The sequence below is a fragment of the Poecilia formosa genome, unplaced genomic scaffold, assembly GCF_000485575.1.
Source record: "Poecilia formosa unplaced genomic scaffold, Poecilia_formosa-5.1.2 Scaffold400, whole genome shotgun sequence".
Lineage (NCBI taxonomy): Eukaryota > Metazoa > Chordata > Actinopteri > Cyprinodontiformes > Poeciliidae > Poecilia > Poecilia formosa.
In genome coordinates, this window is record NW_006800339.1 from 39,553 (window position 1) to 60,204 (window position 20,652).

General features: G+C 36.1%; 2 protein-coding genes across 3 annotated transcripts; one reads left to right on the forward strand and one right to left on the reverse strand.

Moving 5' to 3' along the window:
* Nucleotides 1–495: 495 nt before the first annotated feature.
* On the reverse strand, nucleotides 496–13,924 carry hspa4l (heat shock protein 4 like). The gene is made up of 19 exons (XM_007576170.2): nucleotides 13,542–13,924; nucleotides 12,105–12,162; nucleotides 11,246–11,386; nucleotides 11,043–11,165; nucleotides 10,469–10,568; nucleotides 9,740–9,873; nucleotides 9,415–9,659; nucleotides 8,852–8,928; nucleotides 8,624–8,775; nucleotides 8,429–8,535; nucleotides 7,516–7,649; nucleotides 6,857–7,053; nucleotides 5,862–5,936; nucleotides 3,936–4,079; nucleotides 2,805–2,930; nucleotides 2,622–2,729; nucleotides 2,075–2,194; nucleotides 1,840–2,001; nucleotides 496–1,120 (listed from the first exon to the last, which is right to left on the reverse strand). Exons 1-19 carry the CDS (start codon nucleotides 13,646–13,648, stop codon nucleotides 950–952), a joined length of 2,481 nt encoding a protein of 826 aa, XP_007576232.1. The 5' UTR covers nucleotides 13,649–13,924; the 3' UTR covers nucleotides 496–949.
* A 1,555-nt stretch (nucleotides 13,925–15,479) lies between these two features.
* chmp3 (charged multivesicular body protein 3) lies at nucleotides 15,480–19,377 on the forward strand. Of its 2 annotated transcripts, none has more exons than XM_007576171.2 (6): nucleotides 15,480–15,637; nucleotides 16,054–16,114; nucleotides 17,384–17,563; nucleotides 17,638–17,759; nucleotides 17,840–17,954; nucleotides 18,872–19,377. In XM_007576171.2, the coding sequence occupies exons 1-6, from the start codon at nucleotides 15,593–15,595 to the stop codon at nucleotides 19,012–19,014; spliced, it is 666 nt and encodes a 221-aa protein (XP_007576233.1). In that variant the 5' UTR covers nucleotides 15,480–15,592; the 3' UTR covers nucleotides 19,015–19,377. The 2 variants fall into 2 exon arrangements, with proteins under 2 accessions (XP_007576233.1, XP_007576234.1); XM_007576172.2 differs by having other exon boundaries at nucleotides 15,483–15,651.
* Nucleotides 19,378–20,652: the final 1,275 nt, after the last annotated feature.

A 20,652-nucleotide genomic window follows, 5' to 3' on the forward strand; every position in this document is an offset into this window, starting at 1 on the left:
TCTGCACTTCAAATATTGTATATAAAAAAATTATAAAATTACATTTACATGAAAAGTCTCATGGTGTATCATGTAATCTTTGCTCTTTTCTTTGAACATACTAGGGCTTGGTTATATAAGAGCAGTTAATGCATAAAGCTGTAGTAGTGGAAATACTAAAACCAAGCTGTTCTAACCGATCCTAAGCTCCTTTGAGTATATTTTGTTTCTAAACTTGTCATTCAAAGGTATTAAAAAGCTTTTGATTTTACAGTTGTTGTTATTGGAGAATGAAGATGTTGATATTTTATTTGGAGACAGTTCTCAGTTCAGTTCTCAGTTGCCATGAAATGAGGCACAATAGATCTCTTGAATGTAAAAAAAAAAAAAGTTCATTTTGGTTTAAATAATTGTTGCTAATTTTGCATTTTATGACTAAAAAAACAGGAAGTCATGAAAATATAAATGGATTTTACTGAATAAATATGGTTTTGCAACATTAGGAAAAAGCCCTTTATATTTATCCAGTCTGATTTTATTTACTAAAATCATATTTACAGTTTCTAGACATCAGCATCACTTTAACCCAATAAAAACAGATACATATACAGGATTTGTATTTTCGCAGTCGAACTAATTGTTCTGCATTAACAGTTGCTTGAACAGTACTTATTATTCTCACTGGTCTTTGGGATTACTGGTGATACTGGATGGATCTTTCTGGTATTATCTGAATTTAACCACTTACAGAACTCTTCTACTTGCATGTGGAAGATGTGAGAGAGTAAAACACAGCACTGTCACACGTGGGAATAAACGGTTTGAAGGCTTAAAGTCCGATGGGAGAAAACACGAAAACAATCCACCGAGGAAGCTGGTGACGACTGAGACGTTACGCCCAGATTTTATTTTATGTTTCTACTTCCTAGGAGGGGCGTGATGGAGAACGATGATTGTCAGAGTCCGCTCCTCAGTCCAGCTCCATGTGTTTCGCTCCAGGCTTTGGTTGCTGGTTTCCCTTCCCGTCTGGTTCCTGCCTGGCTGTGGGGCCGTTGTGAGCCGCCTGATCGCCAACGTCGGACGGCTCCTCCGCGACCGGCTTCGGCCTGTTGGCAACCGAGCCGCAAACATCGTCCAGTTCCTGGTTTGGATAGAAACAGGAAGTTAGGAAAATGGGCATTTCTAAAATAAGGCTGGTTATCAGTTAATGTAACGATTACTTTTAGCGATTAATCGATTAGTGAGATTTTTTTTAATTAGAAGATTTTTCTTTTAAGCCATTTTTTGTGCAACATTAGCAGCGAAAATGTTTTTATAATAATTCAATTCCTTTTTTAAATAAGAAAATAAACATTTTATTGCCTAAAATGAAAGAACATAGCATTCATTTAGTTATACCTGATTATTTGAATTGATCATCTGCAGCAGAAAAATATGTTTATCATCAAAATATGAAAAGTTCAGGGCTTTCTGTTTGACTTAACCTCTATAACATCAGTCTGCCAGCTTATCTTTTATATTATTAATCCTGTTTGATTAATAATTAAATAGGAAAAGATGATTAACAAGAGATATTTTTCACAGTTAGAACCAGTGAAGCTACAACTATGCCACCTGATTTTGGGTTGAATATTTTTACAATATTTCTTTTTTAATTTAATCTTAAAATCAAAAAATATTTATTTTTGTCTTAATTTCTTTCTCTTTCAGAAAATTGCCTTTTTTGAGTTAACGATTAATTGATTACAAAATTAGTTTATAATTATTTCAATATTTGATTTATCGTGATTAATCAGATTAATCGTTTCAACCCCAATGTAAACCTCACTAATGGAGGATTTGTAAAATATTTATCCATACCTGGATTTTTGCAATGATTTCTGCTACTTTCACCACTGGGTCTTGGGTTATTGCAGTTCTGCTCTGTGCGTTTATTTTGTTGTTCATCCAGCCCATGCTTTCAGTCACAAACTTCTCCACAGCACTAACGTCCTCTGGACTTAAATGTGAGAATCGTTCGTCCTTTGGAAAGGGAAGCAGACAGTTAGGAAGAGGATTGAGGTTCATTAGGGGATAATTAAAGACCTTTTGTTACCTTCTGTTTGTAGGAATCTACAAACTTCATGTAGAGCTGCAGTTTCTTCCCCAGTTCTTCAAAAGCTCTGGGCCTTTCTTCACTCTCTCTGTGCCGCTCCTGAATGGGCTCACCAAATATCTGGGAAAATTACGTTATATTAATGAAAACACCAGATTCCAAGTAGATTAGACATTTCTTATTTTAATTTTTCACGTTGGAGTTCTCACAAAATTACTACTTAATCAGCTATTATTTCGATATTATTTCGACTTTTATTGTTGCATGATTTTATTCTTGTAATATTATGAGTTTATTCTCATAATTTAAGAAAAACTTAGTCTAGAGTTGACCTGAATTAAAAGTCCAAACAAACAGAAGCTGCAAAACATGTTTGTCAAACAAGATGGCCGCCTTGAGTGACCCTAATCTTAACTACGAAAACCCAAGGAGTGCATTGGTGAAAAAGAAATCCAGATTTTCCAAAAATTAAATCTTCACAACCGCAAAATTTAATTAGTATGTAACACTGATTTATCAATCTGAAAGTGCGGTGGTGAAGTGAAACCTTGAGCGCGCCCAGCTTTTCCTCGTAGACGTTTTTCGGCTGGTCCTCTCCCTCCTCATACAGCCAATTCTCCGTGTCCTCCAGCATCAGCGTCAGCCGGTTACTGTCCTGTTACCAGAGGAGAACTGCATCGGTCCGCCTGCTACATCTAAAAGGTGCTGAGAATGAGAATGTTGAAGCTACCTCCTCGGTGATGTACTTCTGATAAATCCCGCAGAGCTTTTCCCGCAGGTCGTACACGTACTCTTCCACGGCGTTTTTCGCGTCGTTCAGCTCTTTCACCAGTTTATCCTGGCAAATCATCTGACGCTGGAAGGAAGAAAGTCAAAAGTGAAAATATTCAGAGCTAACAAAACATTAACTGGGAGAATAAACATTTTTGGGGATCTAATTAAAAGTTGACGCAAGTCAGGGGTGTCCAACATGCGGTTCGGGGGCCATTTGTGGCCCTTTGACTGATTTTCTGCACTTAATGAAAGATACAAATTTAGCCCAGGTGGTTGATGCAGAAGGAGATTCTTTATTTGTAATTAGGGTAAAATTATTTGCAACTAGGGATGCAACTCGCAATCATTTTTGTAATCATTTATTCTAGCGATTAATTTGATGATTGATTAATCGGATTAAAAAAACTGGCTTCTAATCTGTTGATTATTTTTAGCATTGACTGATTAATAATTGGATAGGAAAAAAAACTTAAAAGGGGATTTTTTTCAAAAAAACTGAGGAGTTTTGGGTAAAGCATGTATAAAAATAAATAATATTTTTTTAACTTAAATGCAAAATATAAAGATTTTTTATAGTTTTGCTTAACTAGTATGTGATTCTTTCAGTAAATGACAGTTTCTAGAGTCCTTACACTCCAGTTAACGATTAATCAACCAAATTAGTTGATTACTATTTCAATAATCAATTCATCACGATTAATCACGATTAATCATGATTAATCGCAATTAATCACAATTAATCGTTTCAGCTCTATTACCCACATAATTTTTCCTACTATGGAAAATGCTAAATCCAACACAAAGTATTTGTCTTAAAAACAAGTTTTTATAGTAAGTAAAGTCTGTCCAGAGATTTTTTGCTGAACCTAAATAAGATTTTAAATTTTTTTTATTTTATTTTATTAAAGACTGCTTTATTTGCTTACTTTAGTATCATTTTACATTTTGTGAATTGATACAGATTCTTCTTTTACACAATTCAAATTCTCTGAGGCAGAAAACTGTTTTATATGTTCTCCTTTATGTTTTCTTCATATTCTGCACAGAAACTATGACTCAGCTTTTTAACCGCGGCAGCGTTTCTCACCTCATACTCCACAAAGTTGGTCAGAACGTCTCCGTCCAGTTGCCGAATGTTGTTGGCCACAATGGGAAGATCAATACTCTTCACCTTGATCTTTGGCTTGCTGCCTCCAGCCGTTGCGTCCTGCTTTTCTGCAGCTGCCCCTTCCTTGGACAAAACAGCAGATGTACATTCTTTTAAAAAAGTCTTGTGACTGAAATATCATTCCATGTAGTTAAATTAGTCAGTACAGATAGTGTGAATTATGTATTTTAGATCTGCAGGATCTCATTAAAATCTAGGCAAAGCGACGACTCCAGGATCTCAGGGGTATCTGCAGGTTTCAGCAAGTCAAATTTAAGACTTTTAAAGACATTTTTAATGCCACCTTAAAAGAAATTTAAGATAGAAAACACTATAAATGTAGGGGATGGTTGGAGAAAATCATTGCAATACAATCAAGCACCACAAAAACTGAAAATTATGAGGTCTGTTCACAGCTTTGTGCTTCTCACACACTGGATATTTGATTTCCCTCTGGGAGTAATGAAGTATTTTTGAATTTTTAATCTTATTTTGAATATGGCACTCTATGGGTTTAACCTCGTAAAGGCATATAAGAACGTTGTCCAGCCAGCCGGCGATAAGTTTACACTTAACCCATGATGGACGTTGTTACGGCCCCTGGCCTCTTGAGGCTGTGCAGGCTCTTCTTTTTGTTATGCAGGTTTGGCTGTGGGAGCTCTCCTTCCTGATTGGCTGCCTGGAGGCTGCATGAGCGCAGCGACCCCATTGGACCAGCAGAGGATGACAAGCCAATCAGACGCTGATGAGGCCCACCTGCACCATCTAAAAGGCTCCTGGACCCATTCCTCCAGTGGGACAGCTTGTAGGAAGAGGCTTTGTTTGACTGTCCCTCACATGTGTTTGTTTGTAACTGATTGTTTTGGCCAGCTTTGAGGAACTTTGTTCTGCTGACCCATTTTTGTTCTGCTTAGCAGTTTTGACTCTGATCTTGATTGCTTCTACTCTTGTGTTTGTGTCTGGGAGGCTTGGAGCTCCCCTTAGTATTCCCTTTGTGTTTTTCTTTTGGGTTATTTTGAGTTTACTTCAGACTGACTTGTTTGTACATTTTTGTAATTTAATTTGCACTTAACATTCTTTAGTTTTAGTTCTTTTTTGAGTGTTAATTGAGTTAAATTGTATTGTGTTTTGGTTTTGTGAAGCCATTCTTTTGTAATAAATCATTTAATATGTTCTCTGGACACGTCTTTATGTTACGTCCCCTGAACCCTGAGACCTTGGGGGTGTAACAAAAAGCTACTGTAAAAAATATTCAGGTGAATATACTAGAGGTACCAGTTAGTGGTAGCCTCTGAGTGTAATGCCTGCAACTCAAATTTCAAAATGTTGTGAGAGAAAAAAAACATTAGTTATTTCAAAAGGGACATTTCACAGCCATAAAGGCTGTGTTCTTGTGTAGTCCCTGAAGGTACAGTCAATTTAGATGCAATATATTACAGTGCAATTTAGACAACTTAAAAAAAGGACTTTTTTTTTTAATCTAAACGGAGAATACAGCATTACAAAATTAAAACGCCATATAGCCCAAAACGTTCAACAAAAAGTTAAGACTTGTGATTAAAGTATTTTTGACCAACTTACATTTCTTCATATAAATCTGAGACATGTTAAGGTCTTTGTTTTAGACGCATGAATTTGTCTTTTCAAGGGCGCTCAAACATCCTAATCTCTCTGCTCGGCTCTCTAACCATACATCAAGACAGATTTAACGAGGAGTGGCAAAAGCAAATGATGTGGATTAGCAGGAACAGGTCATGTTGATGTAACCAGAAAATGAGCTGTTAGCATGCCATGACAGTCTTGAAACACAGTCAGAAACGGTCCACCGAATGTAAGCCAGTTTGTGCCAAATGACCCCTGACTGACCTTAGTGCTGGAGCTGCTGTCCTCGCTCGGCACCTCCGCCTGGTGTTGACCCTCTTGCTCCACCTGCATTTTGCTCTAAACCAAAACACATTCAGTTATTTCATGCCAGCTACGGCAAACATAAATTATATGTTTTCTTATGTTCCTGGTGGCACAAACTGTATTATCTTGGCTGTTTTCAAAGATTCATAGAGCAGAAATTAGAACAAGTTGAGTCAGCAGGGCAGAAAATCCAGATTAACGTGACTAATTAAAGTTTACTGTTTGGTGCCGGACTCAATCATCCTGCAATCACAGGTTGTAATAGTTTAGATTTATTTCCTATAATAATTTATTTGGCCTGTTTGAAGAATTTTAAAAGATTAACTATAATTAATCACGTAAATGAAAAATAAACCATTTTTTCTGAGTTATTTATTGCCTAAAATGCAATAACAGTATTCTTTTAGTGAACACTTGATTAGTTGTAGATTAACTCTTTTTTTTTTTGCATTAACTGATTATTAATTAGGTAGAAAAAGCTATTTTGTTTTTCACAGAATTTGCTGGTTGTGGAGTTTTAGGTATTTACAGACAAATTTTTTATCTTAAATGCAAGTTTTTAAAAGATGTTTTGGCTTAATCACTGCTCTGAGGGGGATTTTCTTTCAGCAAACGGCCTGTTTTTGAGTCTGTATACTCAAATAATTGATTACTAAATTAGTTGACGTTCTTTCAATAATCAATTAATCACAATTAATTGCGATTAATCACTTAACAAATTGAAAAATAAACAAATTTTTCTATAAATGTTCGGGTTCTGAAAGGACTCTGAAATACAGTCAAACTATTAATACAAGGTCACAGAAAACTTGGATGATTTTGCACATTACTGTCTAAATCTAAGATGACATGGTGCACCGTTTTCTCAGGTGTCAGACGCCTTTAACAGAGAATATTGTTTTCTTTTTGCACCGGCAGCTTTCTGTGTAACATGGTGGAGATCAGAACCTCACCTGCTCCTCTGCTCGGCCTTCATTCTGCGCCGGCGGCTCCGACTCAATCTGCATGTCCTCTGCTTCTCCTTTCAGCTTCTCTATGAGTGACGCGCTGGACACGCTCAGGATGCCATGGATGTTGACTCGTACTTTGACCTTTACCTTTGAACTGCCTCCGTCCGGCTGAGGAACCACGTTCTGCACTGAAAAGCAGCCTGATAGCAGATGGAGAGAAGCAAAGCAAGTTATTGAACGTGAAAAAAAAATTACCTGTTTAAAATGTTACAGAGCATCAAACATAAATAAAAAAAAGCAGTTTTCAAATTAGCTTTAAATGTATTATGAGTAAAAAACCAACCTACCATAATGTGAAAAAGTAATTGAGCCTCACTGTTAGATTAAGAAGTAACTGTGATTAGGGCTGCAGCTAACGATTAATTGATTAATCAGTTATACTCATGATTAATCAGATAAAAAAAATTGTCACTTTTGCAGATTTTTCAATATTAGAAATAAATTGCAAGTAAGCAAATAATTAAATACCTTTGTGTTTCAGCCTTACTTTTTTATTTTAATATATTTCGCAATCTGAAACATTCAGGTCTAATAGAAAAGAGTAAATCTGTTTATTTTTGGATAAGGTTTTCTTTCTGTAAAAGCAGAATCAGCACCAGTACCTATCCGGTGGTCCGGGTAGGGGAGCTCCTGAGGATTGCTGTAAAACGCTTCCAGGTCAAAGGGCTCCTTCTTGTGGAACGTGATCACCTTGGAAAACGGAGCAGCGTGGTTCTTACCAAAAACCTCGCATTCTCTGCAACAGAGGAAAAACCAACGTCAAGAAACGGAAAGAAACCTTCAGTTAGGACGATACGGATAAAAAAATATTTTTTTTTCCTCGCCATCTTTTCTAGATAAGAAATTCCAAATGACTGAAAATATTTTCTAAAAGTGGCTTTTATTTCTGTAATCTCTAATGTGAATTAGACGACGGAGAATTAGGGTCAGGCAACAAGAATTTTTGTTTAATCACAAGAATAAAGTGATGATAAAAGTAAAATAATGATGTAATTTTACCAGCAGCAGAAAGCCTGAATACACATCACTTCAGAATCCTGATACTCATATTAATTTGATGTTGATGTGTTAAAAGATTTTGTATTTTCTGTAAAACTTTTAAAATTCACAAGATGCTCATGAGATAATTTTTTATTTTTGTGTAAAAGTTTTAACGAAATTACAACTTTGTTCTCCTAATATAACTTTATTCTCGTAACATTATGACTTTTTTTATGTATTTTTTCAACTTTATTCTCGAAATAAAAAAAGAATTAGCCTCACCCTAATATTTTGTCATAGATAAAAGTCAAAACAAACAAAAACTTTAAAACGTGCTTGTCAAACAAGATGGCCGCCCTGGGAGTGCGTTGATGAAAAAATTCAAATTTTACAAAAATATGAAATCTCCGAAAACCCAAAATTTATTGTTTTATCACCCATCTCTACCTTTAGTCACTTAACTCAGACCAGTTGATTGTCACCTTTTGCAAAGTAACAACTGCAGAAGGTTAGCTTCTACCACGACATATTTACCCCACTCCATCCTCTGTGGACGACTTCCAACGGAGAGTGATTGGAAACGGAACCACATCCGTGATGGAGAATTCCCGCACCTTAAACGCTGGAGATAAAATTGCGCACTGCATCCAAAAGCAGAAGAACACAAAGGTTGTTGAGCGCTGAGGCTAATTTCCTGAGTCAGCTGCTGCTGTCAGAGAGGATTCCCACCTGAAGCGCGCAGCCTCTGGCTACGGCTTCGTCAGCGTTCAGCGTGGTGCTGACGTCTTTGCAGAAATATTTGGTGATTCTCTCTTTGATGGACGGGATCCTTGTGGCTCCTCCGACTACCTCCACTGCATAGATGTCGTCCCGACTCAACTCTATTAAAAAGACAGAGAATCCTGAGAAAACCCTTGCTTGTTATCAGATCGAGATAATACTTTCAAAGGTCCGTACTTGATTGTTCAAAGGCTGTTTTCAGCGGCGTCTCCACTCTCATCAGATACTGAGCGCACATTTCTTCAAAGTGAGTCCTGCAGACACACAAAGACAGAGATTAAGATATGGCTAGAATTCCTCAAAAGGTGATACATGTGACACATCTAAATGTGACAGTTAAACCTGCATCTAACTAGCAGCTAATATTCACTTGTTAGCTGTTTGTGTCTATAATAGGTAAATGCAAATTTATCACCAGCCGCCTGGATGAAGTTTGTACATTTCTTTAGAGATACAGGTCTTAAATGCCATTCAAAATTGTCTTAAAATGTCTTAAATTTAAGTTGGTGAAACCTGCAGAGACCTCGTATTACAAAAACACAAATACTTTGTGTCGTACTGAACATTTTCCATTGTAATAAAACGTTTCCATCTGCATCCGCCATCTGTGCTGGATGGGATAAAGTTTTATCTTTCCTGAAATGCAGTTGGGGGCCACAAAAAATCACTCCAAGGCCCATAAATGGCCCCCGATCTGTGTCTTTTACACCTCTGATCTAAAAGAAATAAAGGGAGTTGACCTGTTCATCCTGCTGGAAACGTCGATGTCGTTCATGAAGCACTCTATGTTGAGAGGAAGGTCAGAGGAGTTGGCGCTCATGAGTTTCTTCAGCTTCTCGCATTCCTGATGCAGCCGCAGCAAAGCCCTCGGGTTGTCCCTCACGTTCAGCTTGTACTTGGTCTTAAACTCCTCACAGAAATAATCCACCAAGGCTTCGTCGAAGTTACGCCCTCCGAGGTATGGGTCGAACGCTGTGGCGAGAACCTAACGAACAATCGAGACGACTGAGTCCAACTTCAGGTCAGAAAGTCGTGTGTAAACATGAGGCTGAAGGAAAGGTTCACCTTGAGTTTCCCCTTGTTGAAAGCAGTGATGGAGACCTGGAACGATGAATGCCCCATGTCCACAAACACCACATTCCTGGGCTTCTCCTCAGGCACAGGGAGGTCTTGTTTGTAGATGCCATAAGCCAACGCCACTGTTCAGAATAAAAGTGTTTATTGGGATCATTGTAATGCAAAATTCATATTTTTACACTTCCATTTGGGTCTCAACTGCTTCTAAAAACTGCCCAAGCACTTAAAACATCCCACCCAGCTATTTTTTTACTATAAATTAATGGTGGTTTTTTTGTCTGGAAAACTAGCAAACCTCCCAAATGTTGAGTCACATTCCACAGGCCGTTTCCTAGCAACCCGCTGAGCCCAGCCCCGTTACCTAGCAACCCAAGCCGAGCCCAGCCCCGTTACCTAGCAACCCAAGCTGAGTGCCAGCTCATTTGGTCAGAAAATGTTTAGCTGTTGACTTACAATCCAGAAATTTTTTGAATATGCATCTGTTTGTAGCCATTTTCACATTTGATATTTAAAGTGACAAGAGACCCAAAAACAGCTCCAAATAAGCATTACTGACCAGACTGTAATCTTATTATCTAAAAATGATTTTGTGGAAAAAATATAATGAACATGTTTAGTATAGCCCATTGACTTATCCTAACTAGTTAAAGGAAGACTAATAAGTCATCTTTAACATTTCCTTCAGCTTTTTCTCAGCATAAACCAAACAACTCTGACCTGCTGTGGTGTCGTTGATCAGTCGCAAACAGTTCAGCCCTGCAATCTGAGTCGCATCGAGAACTGACCGTCTCTCTGCGTCTGTGAAAAAACTCGGGACCTGAAGAACCAGAAGCCAGAGTTCAGTAAATCTCGTTGGAGCTCCAAGTTATGCCGACTAGGCCTGTTACCGTAACCATAAAGATAATTTATTACAGAAGTTATTGCGATAAACCATGAAATTGTTGTTTTGAGAGAATTTTTATGTAATATAATGGTAATGCAATTTGACATTGGAGCTGGAAGACATTTTAAATATTCTAAATAAATAAATAAAACAACAAAAACAACAAATAAAGTGAATTTTACGGTCTCTGTAAAATAAAAAAGGTCCTTCAATTAAAGGGCTAGTTGAGACCAAAGCACCAAACTGAAGACTTTTATCATCCAGTTTTTGGTAGAAAAAGAGAGAAAAGAGAAAAAACAATAAATCATGAAAATGGAAATTCTTAAACTCATTTTAACTCATCACATGATCAATTGATTATTGGTTACAGCAACAGGCCTAATGCTGAAATCAGTCTGCATCGCTCACAGAAACCACGCAGTCCACCACCGGCTTCTTCAGCGCGCTCTCCGACGTCTCCTTCAGTTTGGTGAGCAGCATCCCGCTGATCTGCTCCACCGTGAAAACCTTCTCCTCATCCAGGTAGCGCACCTGTAGACGGTTCAAAACGATGAGCAGGGGGAATATCTGTGAGCGGTAATCTAAAGGACCATGGTGTGTCGTTGCTCTACCTTAATCCCAGTGCTTCCATTGGCTAGCTTGTCGAGGCTGTAAGGCAGCTTGCTCTTCTCTGATTGGACGAACGGATCATCAAACGCTCTGCCGTGAAACTTTTTGAAGCCATGAACAGTGTTTTTAAAGTTTGTTATGACCTGTTAGGAAAACAGGAGAAACATTTTGAGCTTTTAGATACAAGATAAAGACTCGGCCCCTTTATTAGGTACACCTTGCTATTGAGCTGGACCCCTCTTTGTCATTAAGGCTGAAACGATTAATCAGATTAATCGTCATTAATCGAAATAATTTCTAACTAATTTAGTAATTGAATAATCATTAGCTGGAGCATACAGATTAAAACATTTGCTAAAAGAACCCTGTGAGCATCAAAAATTAGTTTCATTGTAGGGCTGCAACTAATGACTATGTTAGTTATCAATTAATCTTTGGATTATTCTGACGATTTATTGATTAATCTGAAAAAAATTAGCACATTCTGCAGATTTGTAATTTACGTCTTCATTGTCCAATATTAGAAATACAGTCAAAGATGCAAGTAAACAATTCAGTAAGAAAATCAACATTTTACTGCCTAAAATGTAACAACATAGTGTACACTTGATCGTTTGTAGCAAAGAATACATCTGCAGCTAAAAAATACTTCTAACATCAACTCGTGAAAAGCTCAGCACTTTCTGCTTGACTTATAAATACAGAGAAGGGTAAATCTGTTTACTATTTTTGAGTTAGCCGATTTATAAAACAATGCTAATAGAAGTTTTTTTTTTTTTTTACTGCACCACTTGAGGAATGTAGCCAATGAAGTTTGGGGAAGGATACAAGTAGAAGACAAAATGCAATGATTGATCTTACCTGACTCTTGGCTGCATTTCCAATCATCCGGTTTTTGGAGGCCAAAGACACACAAGCCCTAAATGCAACGGAGCACAGGAGTACATTAAGAGGGATATAATAAAACGAGAATAATGAGCTGAATATTTTACACAAGGAGAGCTGAGATTAGGAAACTGCATCAGGGGAGTCTGAGGAAGAGCCACAAACGGGGGCAGTGAGATAAACCAGTTCACCTTCAAAATTCAGCTCATCTTGTCTGAAACAAGGAGCAGGAACTTCCCCGAGGAACTATCGTCAGCTTTACAGCACTGTGAAAAAGTTTGTGCAACCTTACATATTCCTTTAGTTTTGTGTGTCACACTTCATCAAACTCATTTTAATATATATTTTAAAAAAAAACAGAAACAGGAGAAATTTGAAATGGATAAAATACTTTATTATGCCACTGTTATGGCTGTTGTGTTACTTAGGAATTGCATTGCAATATTTTATAGTAATATTGCGATAACTATAAAGATTATGATTTTAAAAAACTATTTGTTACTTATTTTTCAGATAATAAATAGTTTTGCACAGCATTTAAGCGCCACAAATGCAATTATTATCATTGAAAAACATTCTCATCTTAAATATGGTTCTTCAGGAAGACTCTTAATTTTAAGTTATTTATATGACTAAACTGCACATAGTAGATGCATTTAATCATAATTTTGAATTTGGCGATATTTAAACAAAAAGTGAAGAAAATAGCTAAATTAACATTTCCGCTCATGGATTTAACATTAATAACTGAAATTCATCATGATAATAAATCAGAAAATCTTACTGTGATAAGGATTTTGTTACGATAAATGATCAACGATACGATAAATGTCCCCGCAGTGTCATGGGATCCAGTTCCCACTGGCTGGCAGTGACAAGGCACTCCCTAGTTTCTCCTTGCCACAACAAAAAAGCCCCACTGCTCCATTTAGTCAAGTGCAGCTGCACATCCCTGCAAGAAGCTGCTGCAAATGCAGTTTGCGCACGCTGAGGCCAGCATGTTAATAACTTAGAAAAATGTCTGACATCCTGGATGAGAATGAGCATCGCCGAAGGGCTGATTCAATTGCCTTTCTGGGCTCGGTTCTGGAGAATTTTAAGGATGTGGAAAAGCCTTTCAGGGTCATCCAACACCCAATGTCGCTGTGTCATGTTAAAAACCTAGAGATAGTATTCTGTCATAATCAGTGATTAAATGAAGCATTTAAAGAGCGACACCGGCTGCAGGTTTAACTTAAGATTACTGCTTCTTAGAGTAAACCACCAGCTCCAGGCCTGGACCTCTACCTGGCCCGGAGTTCAGAAACACCAGAACCTCTGATTCATGAGTATCACAGCACGCAGCGAGCGTCCATTAGGCTAAATATTGCGTAACAACCCGCGTCCATGATGCTGCTCGGCGTTAATACTCACGGTGTGCATCTGTCACTGTACTCATTGGCCACCGTTTCAATGCCGCCGCTCCTGGCCACAGCGATATAGCAGTTCTGGAAACCCACATCGATGCCAACCACTGACATGATGAGCACCTAAATGCACCTTCCCTCTGAGTTTTCCTGCGCAAAACCCGCACCGACACAAGGGCAAAACACAAAATGTGACTAGTTCACCAGTTCTGCAAACAAATCCAGGCTTCCCGGGGCTGAACAAAAGTGAATTAGCAGCTCTTATGTAAGCCGAGCTGTTTATAGCAAACTCATTCAGAGTAATCCCCGAAGAGACCAGATCCAGAGCGGATTCTCCAACTCCGAGGCGGCCCTAGCATCACCCAGCGCCGCTGACTGTGAGGATGCTTCTCGAACCCGCCCCCAGAGCGCGCTGATTGGCTGCGCCGCGCTCGCTGTGCAGTACGTCATTGGTGCCTCAGCCAATCGATCACAGAACAATCTAGAACCTCACGCTGAAAGTGGAGCTTGTTTACGTCACTGAAGCGAGACAGTGACGCTGCGAGCACGCTTGCTCTGAATTCATCATGTCAGGTGAGAGTTTCTGTCCTCACTCACCTGCCCTGAGCGGACACACACACGCGCGCGCACATACATGCACGCACGCACGCACGCACGCACACTCACATACCACTGTTTATTTAATTTAATGTAATTTAATTTAATTTATTATTATTATTATTATTATTATTATTATTATTATTATTATTATTTTAATTTAATTTAATTTTTTTAATAATAATAATTACTTAAACACATCAAAGTATTTGTAGTGAATTAAAAGTAAAAAGTAAATAAAAATGATTTAATGATTTTATTGATCCCAAAGGAATTGATAAAATATTAATCCCAAAGTATTTTTTAATTGAATTCACTTTACACACACAAACACACCATTGCTTATTAAATGTAATATGAAATAATATTTAATATTACTTAATTTAAAACTATTAAGTAACATTAATTAAGTACTAAGTATTAGTAAAATGTAAATAAATTATTATGAAATGTAGTATTTAAACACATATTATTTTTAAATATTTAAATAATAAATATTAAGTAATATTTATTATTTAATATAATAAATATTATTATTTATATTTATTATAATAGAAATATTTATAATAAATATAAATAATAAATAACATGTAATTATTTAATATGTATTAAATAATTACATGTTTAATAAATAGTTTATTAAATATTATTTAATATTATTTATTATTTAAATAAATATTATTTTAAAAATAATTTTTATTGATACCCTTTGGGATCAATGATTTAATCTAATCAGTTTTGTAATGACAACTAAGCCAATAATTTTGCAACAATCTATTGTGACAAGGTCTACATAATTATCGAATAGTAATTAGACGTGTACATACACACATAAAAAACGTTGTATATGTATGCATATACAACGTTTTATTTATTACATATACATTTGTTTGAGGTTTTTTGGGATTAAATATTTCGCAGTATGGTGACTGCACTGCATTCATAGCAGACAGAAATATTGTTCTTGAAAAACCACTTTAAAAAGTTTGACTTACCTCATTAAACTGCTCACATTTAATCACATTTTCGAATTTACTTGATGCTCTTGTTGAACAAAAAGCGGAGAAAATAGCAAAAATAACATTTCCGATCATACTGTGATTTTTTTTCATTTAATATCAATAACTGAAGTTTATAATGATAACGATAAATCAAAAATCCTTATGGTGATAATGCAACGAGAGTCGCTAGGATTTATTAAGTTGCACTTCTGGGCAGGATTCAATTTTGTTTTTTTTAACACAACTTTCTTGTCGTAAGTGTCTCGTTCAGTTTCTGTCGCGCTTCAACACTGTGGGGCTTGTTTAGTGGCTGAGAACCGTAGGGACTGAAGGTTTTTTCCTGTTGGAACGCAGCCCAAGAGACCCTGGGTTAGACACCAGGAAGTGCTCGTAGAACAACCTCTCCCAGCTAGCTGGCTTCAGTCAGAGAGGTTAGTTCGGTTGAAACCCAGCACACAACATGGGGCTGTTCGGCAGGACACCGGATAAACCCCCCAAAGAACTGGTAAATACTTTATGGTGAATATCTGGACTGTCTGGTTGAATTTAGCTCATAATTAGAGAATTGCTGGAGCGTCTTTAGCTAACTGGCTAACGCTAGCTGTCAGTATAACCACCGCATGTTTAACGGTGATATTTCTCTTGATACCAATACTGCCACTGTTATTGACCCAATAACTGACTTATGTCCTGTTAAAAATTAAGCCGCTGTTGTTGGTTGTGAGTGTCTTTATTCAATGTTGTGGAAGTTATGTTTATTAGCATACATGCTAGCTGCTATCAGCTGTCAGTCCCATCAATGTAAACAAACCCAGATGATGTTTCAGCTAGTCTGAGATTAGGCCAGTTTTACCGGTACATAAATATTATAACATTTTACTGGCCTTATAACTTAGTGTGTTTTTCAATGTGTCGTTCCAGATAAATGAGTGGTCTCAAAAAATCAGAAAGGAGATGAGAGTGATTGACAGACAAATTCGAGGTAAGCCCTGGACATAAAAAGACAGCAACTGCATATAGTTTACAAGCATTAAATAAGAGTGCATATAGTTTAATTTGAGTAGACAAAACAAGTCCTAAAGCTATAATTTCGATTTGTTTGTCATGATGTTAATATTATATCAAAATGGTGGACAGTAAAAGTGCTTCATTTGTTTAAAAAGCTTGAGGACCTTGTTCAAATTTATTGACATACACAAATATTAGTCAGATTTTCATGTTGTAAACAGAACAAAGGAGAGTAACTTAATATTAGTTGGGATAAAGGTAATAATACACTTGCTATTTGTTCAATAAATTCAGTTCAGTTTATTATGTAGCACCAATTTCCACACAGTACATTGAAAGTAAAACAACTGCATTTCACATCCAGAAATCTCTTACATTGACAGTTTTACGTTACTTATTTGCATTACAGTTCAGACCTGATTATAATAAAGTAGTAGAGTCAAATACTGCTTATAAAACTAACTGGGGGAAAAGATTTTTTTATTTAAGGAAACCTAGTTTATTGTAACTTTACAGAAATATCTCCTCCTAAGAAAATTTGGAAGATTGCTTGAATATAATCAGTAACTGGAATATCTTTCACAAATTATGGGAAATATTAATAGTTTTATTAAAAATTAATGTATCCACCATGTTTTTTAATTAATTTTTTAATGTAACAATGCTTTTTCTTCTACTAGTTTAAGGATTATATGTTTAGCTGTGTTTTTATTTGAGAGGAAGAAACTTTAAATTAGAAATTACAGCTTCACTTCAAATATTATTACTATATTTATGGGGTATTTATTGTGACAACAATAAAAGTGTATACAACTTATTTGCAGATTTTTTTTTAAGACAGCTGTAACTTTAAAGCTTTGCAGATACAAATACTGCTTACAAAAATCATACCTGTTTTAAAATAGGCTTCTTCATGATTCTAGTCGCATAAAGAAGTGTTATTTTTATGACTAATCTGCAAACAGTAACTGGATTTAATCATATTTGATATTTAGTGATGCTCTCAGTGAAGAAAACAGCAAAAATAACAACCCAGAAGGAAGATTTCTGCTAAGTCAAAGACTATCTCTGATAACATTTTACTATTATAAACTTAATTTGACTGCATTGTTTTGTAATTCAGATTTAAACAGAACCTATTTAATTAAATCTGAAGCTGTTGATATGATTTTATTGATCCAATAGTGTCGCGTATTTCTGGGATTTAAATGGTGATTGTTGCTTTCATGCCCGTTTCTTCCAGATATTCAAAGAGAGGAGGAGAAAGTTAAACGCTCCATCAAAGATGCTGCCAAAAAGGGACAGAAAGATGTTTGCGTCGTCCTCGCTAAGGAGATGATTCAGTCGAAACGGGCCATCACAAAACTTTACGCCTCCAAAGCCCAGATGAACTCGGTGCTTCTCAGCATGAAGAATCAACTGGGTGAGTGACGGAGCGCGGCCTCGATCGTTGTCTTCCTCTCAGTCGGCTAATTAACATGTCTGCTTGTTTTCCAGCTGTGGTTCGAGTAGCTGGAGCGCTGCAGAAGAGCACAGAGGTCATGAAAGCCATGCAGAACTTGGTTAAAATCCCAGAGGTCCAGGCCACAATGATGGAGCTTTCAAAGGAGATGATGAAGGTCAGACGAGCTACAATCTAAGATTAATATTTGCTAGCATTAAAGCAAATATATAATTCATCGTAGATTTTAACTTTTAGGCCGGAATAATTGAGGAAATGCTGGAGGACACGTTTGAGAGCATGGAAGACGGAGAGGAGATGGAGGAAGCGGCAGAGGAGGAAGTTGACAAGATTCTCTTTGAGATCACAGCAGGTGGGTTTTTAAAGAAAAAATATTAACCACGTTTCTGCTTTGTGGAATATGATGGAGTATTGGGGCAAGGATAAGAAAAGTAAAATGAAATTGTGAGAAGAAGGTCATGATGAACACATCAGCTTCAGATTAAGTGTTTTCTTATTTGTAAAAACTGAAGTATAAATTCACAAAACGCTCAATATTCCTCATTTTACCGCAGCTGTGATACATTTTTATGTGCATCATAGTATTACAACTTTATTCTGGTGATATTACAATTTAATTCTCATATAATTCTGACTTTATTCTTGGATTACTACGACCTGATTCTGTAAATATTATGACTTTATTCTCATTAAGACTTTATTCTCATGGAATAAATAAATATAATTTCTAACAATGTATTTGTTCTCTGATATATGATGAGAATAAAGTCCTAATTATTAAGAATATAATAATTATGTTTTAAGAAAATAATTCCTCAATATTGATGAAAATATTATTTCATTATTAAAATGTTATTTTAATATAATAAAATATGATTTTATTTAAATATCCATATTTTTAGTAAAATATATGTAAATATTAATATTTTATTGGTAATAATATGAGTAATCATGTTAATGTTATTATTTACATTAATAAGACTTTAATAGGAATAAAGTCATAATATGACTTTAGTCTTGCATTTTTGCGACTTTTTTTCTGGTAATTTTAAGATTTTCTTCTTGTAATATTATGAATTGTTCATATTATAACGACTTTATTCTCATAATTTTATTTTTGTAATTTATTGGTTTTCTTTATTTATATCTCTTATCCTGGCCCTACCACTCTCCAGGTTTTAATTTTTTAATATTTATTAAAACAACCCAATGTTACCCAGTGAGGCTGAACATGTCTGGTTCTGCTCTGGTTCTGCTCTGGTCCTTTAGGGGCTCTTGGTAAAGCTCCAAGCAAAGTGACGGAGCCGCTTCCGGACCTGCAGCCTCCGGGAGCCTCAGCTGCTGCTTCGGACGAAGAGTCGGAGGAAGACATCGAAGCCATGCAGTCCAGACTGGCGGCTCTGAGGAGCTAGAGTTTACCGCCGCGGTTAGAGTCACTTTGCACATTTCTCCAGTGCTGAGCATCCTCCGCTTCATTGTCACCTGGGTTAACATTGTGCTTCAACGGTCGTTTATTTTAATCCAGCCTGATTAAAAAGGTGATATTTTCTGTTATCTGCAGTGACTCTAGCTACGTCTTTATTCTCCAAAGTCAATCAGAAGGTTTATGGGGGTGTATATAATGTAAGTATGATCAGCCTTCTGTGCCTACAGTGGTTATTCTCTCTCTCCTACGTCAGTATTTATGACCCAAACTGACCAGCTGGGGAGGAAGTTTTTAATCTTTTAGGAAACTTTTTGCTCAGTTTACTAGGAATTAATCCGCCTTCGATATCCGAAACACTAGAGGTGATGGGCAGAGCTTTCATTTGTTTCATTTGAATATATCCGTTGTTCTTTTCGTGGTCATAAGTGTTATGAACATTAAAATACTACTTCTACACTGCAAAAACACAAAATCTTACCAAGTTTCTTTTGGTCTAGTTTATAGTCCAAACACTGAAATAAGAATAAATGTTTTCAGCTTATTTTCAGAAAATAATTACTTAATATTGATGAAAAATTGCTAGTTTAACAGGCAGATTATTTCACCTGTAACAAGACATTTTTTCATGTTATAAGTGAAATAATCTGCCTGTGGAACTAGAACTTTCTCATAAATAAGTAATTATGTACTTAAAATAATCTCCTATATCTTGCTGAAAAGTTACTTATTTTAATCGTACTAAAAACTACACTAGAAAAAAAATTAATTTTTGTTTCTGCTTTGTATAAAAAGCATCCTCACTGCAAAAACACAAAATCTTACCAAGAGCAGTGACGAGCTCTAATTTTTGTACAAATTTCTTGGTACACTTGTAATCAGACAAAACTAACTTACAAGTAACTTTTCAGCAAGATGAGGGAGCTTCTTTTAAGAAAATAATTCCTTAATATTGCTAAAAAAGTACAAAGTTCCACTGGCAGATTCTCATAACATGGAAAAAATGTCTTTTTATAAGTGAAATAATCTGCCTGTGGAACTACTTCTTTCTCATAAATATAAAGGAATTATTTACTTAAAACAAGTTCCTACATCTTGCTGAAAAGTTACTTGAAAGTTAGTTTTTGTCTGATTTCAGGTGTAATAAAAACGAGACCAAAAAAACTTAAGATTTTTTGTTCTTGCTCTGTATAAAGAACAACACGTCACCAAATATTTTTGCTCTAATTTTAGTACAAATTTCTAAGGTGAATAGTTCCTTAATTGATGAAAAAGTTCCAGTTCCACCAGGATATTATTTCACTTATGACAACATTTTTCATGTTGTGAAATAATCTGCTAGTGGAACTAATAATTTTACATCAATATTAAAGAACTATTTACTTAAAAGAAGCTCTTGCATTTCGCTGAAAAGCTACTTCTTAGTTCTAAATTCTAGATATTTGCACCAGAAACTAGACCAAAATACTTGGTAATATTTTGTGTTTTTGCAGTGTACTCATGTTTTGCAATAAGCTTCAGCTTGTTCACCGTTTGACTTTGAGTCGCTGTAGTTTTCTTTCTCCAAAATGCAAAGGAAGTAGAGCTACCGGTTACTGCAGAACATGTGTATCGTTAAATATTGAGT